General features: G+C 41.6%; 1 protein-coding gene across 1 annotated transcript; it reads right to left on the bottom strand.

Moving 5' to 3' along the window:
• On the bottom strand, positions 1–3,415 carry LOC103776342 (fatty acid-binding protein, adipocyte-like). The gene is made up of 4 exons (XM_008943849.1): positions 3,288–3,415; positions 1,855–2,027; positions 1,530–1,631; positions 1–231 (listed from the first exon to the last, which is right to left on the bottom strand). The coding sequence occupies exons 1-4, from the start codon at positions 3,358–3,360 to the stop codon at positions 181–183; spliced, it is 399 nt and encodes a 132-aa protein (XP_008942097.1). The 5' UTR covers positions 3,361–3,415; the 3' UTR covers positions 1–180.
• Positions 3,416–9,264: the final 5,849 nt, after the last annotated feature.

Genomic DNA, 9,264 nt, shown 5'->3' with positions numbered 1-9,264 from the left:
TGTAGAAAGCATAACATTTTATTGAATAGCCACAACAAATTTGACTAGCTGAGTGTAACTTTTTTAGGATATATCTATAAAAAGTACAGTTCTCTTAAAATGGATTTGTGGAGGTTTTTTTCTTCGATTAAGTTGTTTTTCTGCAGCTTTAATCGTTAGTCCTGTGTGAAGGTGGCTTCTTCATGCTTTTTCATAAACTCTTTTGCAGGCAACATTATTCATGGTGCATTCCTGGAAAGAGAAACAAATTTGATCAGCTTTTAACTCTCACTAAATGCTTGTTAGTCAGAAGGTAAAGAATTGCTTATCTGCTGGGGACCCGTGTAAGAAAAAAATTGCATTTCTCCTCCTTTAAACTCAATTACCGAAACAGTGAAACTCAAGTTTGAGAGCTTCAGAATCAGAAGTCTGAAATAAAAGCATAGGACTGAAAGAAGATCAGAGGACTTCTCCAGTGATCCCCAGGAGCTTTCTAATCCCCTCTGAAAAACCTCCAAAGAAACCTCCTAGGACTTCTTTGGAGGGTGATTGGACTCGGTAGCTTGGTGTTAGCCTTTTTTCCATTCACCTTCTGCAGCTGTGGCTTGTCTCGTTCACACACATACCCACACATACACATACAGAGTCCTACACAGCTTTCAGACTTGCAGCTGCTGGTGTCAGCCTCCGCATCTTAGGCTCTGTACTCATCTATTTTTGTGTTAGATCAAGCTCTGGTTTGTTCAGTCTTTCCTAATAAAGTTGTTACTGAAAATTATTTCTATTTGTTTTCCTTTGGTCTCTATCCAAAGAAAATTAAATATTAAATTTATGGACACGTATTTTTCTCCAGGGAAAGGCAGAACTTCAGGAATTTCATGTATTGTTTTGTAGCATGTAAGAATCTCAGCACTCTTTTATGAACAGAGTTTTAGTCCCCTCCCAGATTCTTCAAAATGTCTTTCCTAAAACTGGAGAGCAGTGCTAGGAAGCCCTAAACTGTAGGTGGGCCTTGTTGGCACCAAGTCCAAGACAATACTCTCTGAGCAGATAAAACCAACTAACAGAGCTTGAATACGGGTTTCTTTTTTTGCTTTAACATTGTATTATTGACACAATTGTTGGTGATTCATAGGACAGTTCCCACAGAGGGCTATTGAGTCTCTACTGGAGATGAACAGGCACATTTTGCATCAGCACAGAGCACACACACCTAACATGAACTTGGCTAATACTTCCTCTATATGGTCCAGGACCTAAAGTTTCTAATATATAAAAATTTCCCCCACAGGGATGCTGGTTTTTTTTCCTCTCAACTCTTTCCTAACTATGTCTTGCTATGAATGGAGAGCAGGTGTCTCCATACCATTCTATTAATTTAGCAGCATTTCAGTTTTAGTACATACTCCAGACTCATTCAGAGAGACTTCTTGCCAAGTGCACAGTCCTTTCAGATGGAAACACTCCCCATGTTTGAATCCCATGTGATACGTGTCAGACATGAATTATGCACAATGAGTTCAGTGATGAAGTAGCAAAAATGAACTCACCACCACCAGGTTCCCATCCACCACTTTCCTCTTTATGATAGTCTCCTTCCCGTCCCACTTCTGCACCTGGATCAGCATGCCGTTGTCTAAGGTTACAACATTCTGCCAAAGGAAAAAGACACAAACGCAGCTGTTTCAGCAGGGTGCTCTGGGTTGAGGAGAAGACTGTCTCCATGTCCAAACAGCACTGAAGCATCAGGCATCCATAGCACTCTTACCTTTGAAGGCAGCATGTCTACACTGGATGTCAAAATCACAACTCCATCCTCCTGCTCCTACCTCCCTGTTGAGAGGTGACTTTGGAAAGTGACAGTTTTGCACTCACCTTTGTTTTTCTGTCATCTGCTGTGGTCTCGTCAAACTCTTCACCCAGCTTGAAAGAGACCTCTGTATTTTTGAAGGTACTTTCTGTTTTGATGGTTATCACATCACCATTGATGCTGATAGTTACATTGGGCTTGGCCACACCAGCCATTTTCCTGGTAGCAAATCCCACACCTGTAAATAAGACAGGTCACTATGAAATTTGTACTTTTACTCAACATCTTTCTCTTATTTGTTGGGGGAAAAAAAACCAAACAACTTTAGTGCCGATTTCCCTATTTATTTCCGAATTTTTAATTAACTCTATGTTGCAGAGATTCCTTCGTATTTGTTTCACCAGCTTGGTATTGTTATAGACCAAGCCAGGTGGGATGACATAAGGAAATTCTCTGCTCTGTCATTGTCAGAACAGTAGAAGCAGTATTTTGAAGACTGAGATAAGATTTTAATACCTGTTATTTGCACATATACTTGTTTGAAATAACTGTGTTCATTTGTACACTAACTTCTATGCTAACAGTATCTGAAAATAAAGAAGTAGAAATATATGAGAGTTTCTAAGCCACAAAAACAAACACGAAAAAAAAAAAAACCAAACACTTTTTATGTTTATCAGTGGCTAGGCTAAATAAAAGGAAATGATTAAGAAATAGCTGGCAATGGTTACGTCCTGAGTAAAATCTAGGGTAAAGATTAGGAGTATAAGAGTCTCACTGAAAGCTGTCTGAATGCTGTCTAAGTGTCAGTGACTATTTTACCCCTAATCTCCAAATAAATCCCCATTTTTTTAACATGTACTGATCCAACCAGCACAAGTCACCCCATACTTCCTCCACTCTAAAAGAATGTAGAAACCTTTTGAAGCCCAATTACAATTCTAAGCAAGAAGCCTACACCTTTAGAGAAGAGTGCTAGTCCTCAAACCTTTTACAAGTATCTGCATGAATCCATGCAATTTTCTTTGTTAATATTTACTGGAGGCAGCTACAGGGCTTCATTCACTGTCGTAGCTGTGACAATTAATCATTCTCATACTCTAGTAGCAATGCAAAGAAGTTTAGGTGTGTTGCTTTTAGACATAGAGAAGCTTGCTGCATTCTAACATTACACTGCTTTGTATGTCCAAGGATAAAAGCTAAACCACACAAAATACTGCGGTGACGTGGGTTACTTCCATTCATGACACTATAAGCAGACATGCATAGACTTGGCTTACCTGAAGCTATTTCTCTGAATTAAGGTTTTTCTACATTATAGGAAGCTGACACCACTAATTCAAAGAGACACGTTCTGCAGTTTAAAACCATCTGATCAAAATAGTTGGACTAAAATCCCCTTGGTAAACAACATAGCCAGAAAAAGCAAATAAGGAATAAAGTTCAAAATTAACATTCCTTCCCAGTCCCAGAAACAACTCCTAATAACAATTCTTACCCAGCTCTTTCATATAGTCGTCAAAGTTTTCGCTAGAAAGGAGCTTCCAGGTGCCCACAAATTGGTCACACATTTTGCCAGGCACGGGATCAAGCAGAAATGCAGGACAGGAGGATAGTATGAGCTTCAGGACATCAGTAGTTACCTTTAAAAAGGAGCCTTGGCCACATGATGCTCTAGGATGACCAATGAAGAGGGAGTCCCAGTGCCCAGTGGTTTCCTTCCTCCCCTACCCCTCCTTTGCCAGTAGGTCATAGTGTTACTATTCATATGCCCTTACTAGCACAAAGATCACAGTCTTGGTTTTATTTATTTTTTTTTTTATTTTTCTCATTAAAGAACACTCCATCTTAAAGGCAAATGATTAAATCATATTGTCTTTCAGAAGAAAAAGGTAGGCTCAACCCATGGAGGGTTATGTTCTCTCCTGTACTCTTTTCTTTCATTTCAGTCTGCCATATCAAATGAACACAGCTAAATTCCTACACTGTAAGATCTGAAAGGCTCATTGGAACAATTTAGTTTGCTTTCTTCACCCCTGTGGTCAGATGTTTTCTCCAAAGAGGCACAGAATTACAAGGAAAGTAGATTTATGCTGAAAGAGAGAGGGCTGGTGGCTGTAGAAGGGTAAGGCAATAAAATAGCTCTCTTCATTGGGATCCTTCCCATTGCACTTCCTTCATTAATGGACCAGGAGGTCTGTATTCTGCTTTGAAGTGATGGAGAGGGGATAGAGGGCTCTGTGAAAATGAAAGTAACAATATAGATGATTTATCTCCCTTTTGCCCTTGTGCTTTGTGAAAATATATGTCCCAGTGACTGCCATTGTGAGTGGTTATGACATAAAGCTAGGCTCTGATATCAACCCACCAAAGGTCCTTGGGCACTTCATTTGTGTCATTCAGGCAGTAACCTGCTTGAGGCAAGGTGTGTACAGGCCTGCCATAATGAGGTCCACCTTGACTGATCCCCTAAGCCCTGTCATAGCTCAGATCACAAAAAAAAAAAAAAGCTGTATCAGAAAGCAGTGAAGCAATTTCTCTGACTTTCCTTTTGGCTGTAAAATGCTACTCCAATGGCAAAAAGCAGCTAAGAAGTGCAGACTCCAGACCCTGCAATTCTTTTTAGGTGGGTTTCCTGGAAATGCTCTGTTAGGCATCAAATATGCTGGTCCACATACCTTTGTACTTGTTGACTTTGTAAGTAACGATGCTTTAGAAATATTATTTATATAGGATTGTAACATCATAGGGAAATTCAGAAGGGAAGAAGACCAGGAAATGTCCAGCACAACCTCCTACTCAGGCAGGGCCACCTCTGAGATCAGACTGGGCTGCTCAGGACTGTGCCCTGTTGGGGTGTGGAAACCTCCAAGATGGATCCAGCAGTCTCCCTGGACGACCCGCATCCCTGCCAAGATGCCCCCTTAAGGGGTAAAGGTTGTCCTTTCTCCTGTCTGAATCTCTCTTCTTTCAGCTTTTACCCTGAGTCTCTTGTCCTGCTGCCATTCACTGCTGTGGAAAGGCTGGCTCCAACTCCTTGGTCACCTCCCCGTAGGTGTTGGGTGCTGCTGTAAGCGATCCCAAAGCGATCCCATCTTTTAACCAGGATGAACCACATCAATTTCAAAGCCTCTCCTCACACTGCAAGTTCTCCAGCCTCCTGAGCATCCTGGGGCCTCTCTGCTGAACTCCCTGCAAAACTGGATGTACTACTCTGGATAGAGCCTAAATGAGTACGGAGGAAAGGGGAACAATCACTTCCATCAGCCTCTTGGCTGTGGTCCTTTTCATACAGCCCAGGATGCTTTTGGCCTTTTTGCTACCAAGGCCCAGCTCACTGCCCACCAGGACACTGAGGGCATTTTCTGTGAAGTTTGTTCCTAGCTAGGCTCTCCCCTGCTTGTACTGCTGTGAGGGCTGAGTAAGTTTTTACATGTACAATTAGCTATGCTTTTGTGCCTTTAAGACAGCAGACTGTGGGAAAAATTACTCTTTTTTAACTTTTTTTTTCTTTTTCCTTCTAGAATGGCTAATCTTAGGTTTGGTGTATTCTTTTTTTTGAGTTTTTGCATATTTACTGGCTTCGGGCTAATCCTGAAGTAAACCAAATAATATTCTAAAAATTGAAGTCGCTGAAGCCTTTCCAGATTGGTTTTCTCAGAGTGTCACATGCTCAGGTCCTCTTTAAAAGGAAACTCTGAGAGGCCCTCAAGTTTATGTCATTATCTTGGCATTTTTTACTCAGGATTATTGGCCTGAGAAACATTACACCACATGTGAGCAGTCTGTAGGAACTTGAAAACTCAAACCCAGTAATTATATAGTGACTACCTGAAAGTATCAGGCGAGGATTGCTGCAGTGCCCCAGATAGAAAGGATGTGACCTGGCTGAACTCAGCTCCTGCATTTACTTTCCTTGCCTTTTAGGAACTACTCTGTGTGTGGCTTACTACAATTAGCATTCACTTCTTTGGAGGGGAAATAAGGCTTTTATATCCAAAACTGTAGCCCGGGTAAAGGCATTGGCCTTCCTTTGGTGTGAACAGCTGTCTGTTAGGTGTGTGCTGGAAGAGTTTTTTGGGAGACAGGTGAAGCACCCGTTCCATGCAAATCAGTTTGGAGCAGACAAGTGCACCCTCCCTAAGCACTCAATTGCACCTATTTAAAGTGAATCTGAGTTATTTGTAGATGTCGTGCAAACATGATGACTCAAAGACGCCAGAAGAAAGCCAGCTTGTGGGCTGACCTGCTTGTTTACTTCAAAGCAAGCAGCTATCTAGGAGCAGGAGCACGGCTTTCACTTGGGGAGTATCCTACCCATTGTCTCCTTTACCTCAGGAGCGACTTCCTGTGACAAGAGAGAAACTGGTGGAATTATCAACACTTAAATCAAATCCTGCCTGCTCTCTGGGGCAAAGACTTCAAGTCACACAGCCCTGCTGATACGGATTGGCATAATGGTCATGAAGAAAGCAGTGGGGTTTCTGAGCCTGGAAGCTTAGGCAAGCCTAGGATTTGTGTCCCTTGGAGAAGTGTCTTGCCAGCAACAGCTGGGCAATCTAGTTTAAGAGCCCCGTAGTCACCAGTACTGATGGGATTTAGTACCATCAAAACTAAGGGCATCTTCAAAAGTATAGAAACCTTCAAAATAAGAGAGAATTTTGAAGAAACCACAACAGATAAGAAGTAAACCAAGGAAGGGAAGCTGGTGAGTGTCCAGCACCATGAGAAAATACTGGCAAGGTAAATTTGTCACAGAGAGAAAACCTGTCTTTTAATCCTCATATGAACTGAAGTAGCAGAAGTCTGCAAACAGCAACACACTGTCTGCAACATGGTTTTGGGATGCTGTGACCTCTGAGGATGGTTCATGATACAGGAGATGCAGAAGTGGAATAGCAAAGCAGCAGCTGTGCAGGGGACTTTGGTGGGTGGGAAGGTGGTGATGGCAGGCTAACTCTTTCTCTGTGAGCCAGACTAAGGGTGGAGGATCTACTTGAGCTAAACAGCTTTTTACAAAAATGAGCACAATAGTAACCTCCCTTTGGCTTTTTAGGGCATGCAGGAGGAATGATGCTGCTTCCACTGGAATATATGAGAAAGAGGATGCTTATTCCTGTGGTCAATACCTGTCACTCAGGACAGCTTTTAGCTCAGGACTGTGCCAAACTTTCCTGGTAGTTTAGACATGTATGGATTTGTCAAAGTAAACATACAGCTTACTCTCACATGTGAAAACATGTATTAACAAATCACTGTTACAGCTATTAGCAACACTCTGCTTAAATAAAGGCTTCTTTCTCAAGTTCCTCCTTGCCCCAGAATGGTAACAGTGTACAACCCCTTTGACTGCCATAGCTATTGAACTCATGAGTACCAATGAACAGCAGTGGCCTGGGCTTACACAATCGTCTCAATAGTTCTGATTCATTTCGAGTCAAAAGCTGGGATGAAAAGGTAAAGAGTCATCCATACTCAATTCCACCCCTGATGTCATAGCAGGCTATTAGCTTGTTGACAACGACTTCTGTTGAAAACTTTCTTAAAAAAGCCATGGCCTCTATGTGATGTTATTAATGACACAGATGGCAATGTCCTAGTAAGAAAAAAAAAAAAAAAAATACATATTCTTGAAAAAGCTATTAAAAATAGGGATTTTCCCTTAAGCAGGGAAGGAACCATGGCTTTGATGCAAGCTTCCAGTTCAGGCACAGTATTATCTGTTGAGAAGATGGGCTACAGCAGCGCTCATGCAAGGAAGGAGGAACCATGTCATACTCACTGTTTGGTACTGCTGCAGCTTTGACCAAGCAAAAAGTTTTCTTAATACTTGTCTGACTAAATACTGGAGTGGGAATCTGTTTTAATTCACCAGAGTAACTTCAAGAAACATCAGCTAATTCTGGAGAGCAGACAGGAACAGGTAAAAGGATGCCCATCTCTGCTTGTCAGCTGGCTGGTTTAATTTCTGACTCACATTTGAGACAGGTGAATTGCCTTAGACTTCTGTTTAGCCAGGAAAAGGTATAACTAAAGCTTTAGTACTCATGATGTGAGGCACTGTCTTTACAAAATACTGGATTCAGTTGGTTCAAAAGTTCAAAAGGCCAATTTGTTTTGTTTGTTGTTTTTTTTTTTTTTTCTCTCCTGGGGAAGGAGGTGAGCAGGAGACAAGGGCAGGTCCCTTTTTCTATGCTCAGCAGAACAAGCCCCAGCAGCAAACTGATGCTCCCCTACATGTGTTTATGGCTTCAGGCTTCACTCAAGAGTGGGGGCACTATTGCAAATCGCCGTGTTGCAGAAGGAGCCGAATTTTGCCAGAAGAAACAAACCTGTTGTTTTCCTGAGTGGCTACTGGCACCACTCTACCCAGTCATATTGCTGAGCTGTGACATTTGGAGACAACAGGCCATTGAGACCTAGCTCTTGGTTTTAACTTTTACTGACTGTGGGTTCTTGTGTTTCCTGCCGGACTTTAGCTCAACCAATGAGTACTCCACATGCTTAAATAGGTTTCGAGTATCTGAAAACAGGACTGTGAAAACTGAAAGATCTAAAAGGTGTTTCTGAAACACTAAGCTAAGTTTGTGGCAGTGTCAAGAACAGAAATGAAGTCCTGTAACTCCAAAGCATAGTAAAATCAAGCCCAAAACAAAACATGGTGGTTGACACCATTTACTTGCAATTACAATACACAAGATTACGTTTCTGAAACCACTTTAAAGATGAAGGAGAAAAAGCAGATATGGCTGTAGGGAATGAAGCCTCTGGACTCTTGCCTTCATTGGGTTCTCATGAGAGTAGTATTGATAGCTGAGATTCTGGCTCTTCTCAGCAGATGTCATTGCAATAATGTATGCTTTCAGACACTTGTGCCTCATGCCAGGTAACTGCTATTCCTGACAAAAATACACTGCTCTAAGGCGTACGTGGTCCCTCATTCCTGGAGCATGTCTGTCAATGGTGTGAATCCCATCAAGCAATGCTATGAATTGCAGGGAGTGAGTTAAAAGAAGTGTCAGAAGAGTAGAGGAGGAGTACTTGCAAATCAGTTATCTTTTCATTGCAATGAGAAGCAGTGCAGCTACACCGGCTCCTACAGGCATGCAGGTGATAGGCTTCCAGAACATAATGTGGGCATTTCTGCCTAAGAATTTTCAAAATTTCAGAGCTCTACTTCAGATATGCTGTATTCAGCAAATATCATAGTGAGATTGGTGATAAATCTAACTTACTGACTTCTGAAAGTTTTTATGAGATGTCTTATTTTGCTGGCTATAGCGCAGGCACTGCAGATGTTTCATGTTTCTAACTACCTATCAATTTCCCTTGTCTGAAGAAGTTTAAAGTTGTCTAAAGATTCTGATGCTCAAATCTGTCCAGTTTTTTCATGTACTGTACACGTCTTGCATTTAATATCTCTTGATACTCTACAGCTTTTGAAGCATCCAGCTGATGAAAGCAATAAGACCATT

The sequence above is a fragment of the Merops nubicus genome, unplaced genomic scaffold (genome assembly GCF_000691845.1).
Source record: "Merops nubicus isolate BGI_N331 unplaced genomic scaffold, ASM69184v1 scaffold10277, whole genome shotgun sequence".
Lineage (NCBI taxonomy): Eukaryota > Metazoa > Chordata > Aves > Coraciiformes > Meropidae > Merops > Merops nubicus.
This window is presented reverse-complemented; position numbering and strand designations above follow the sequence as displayed.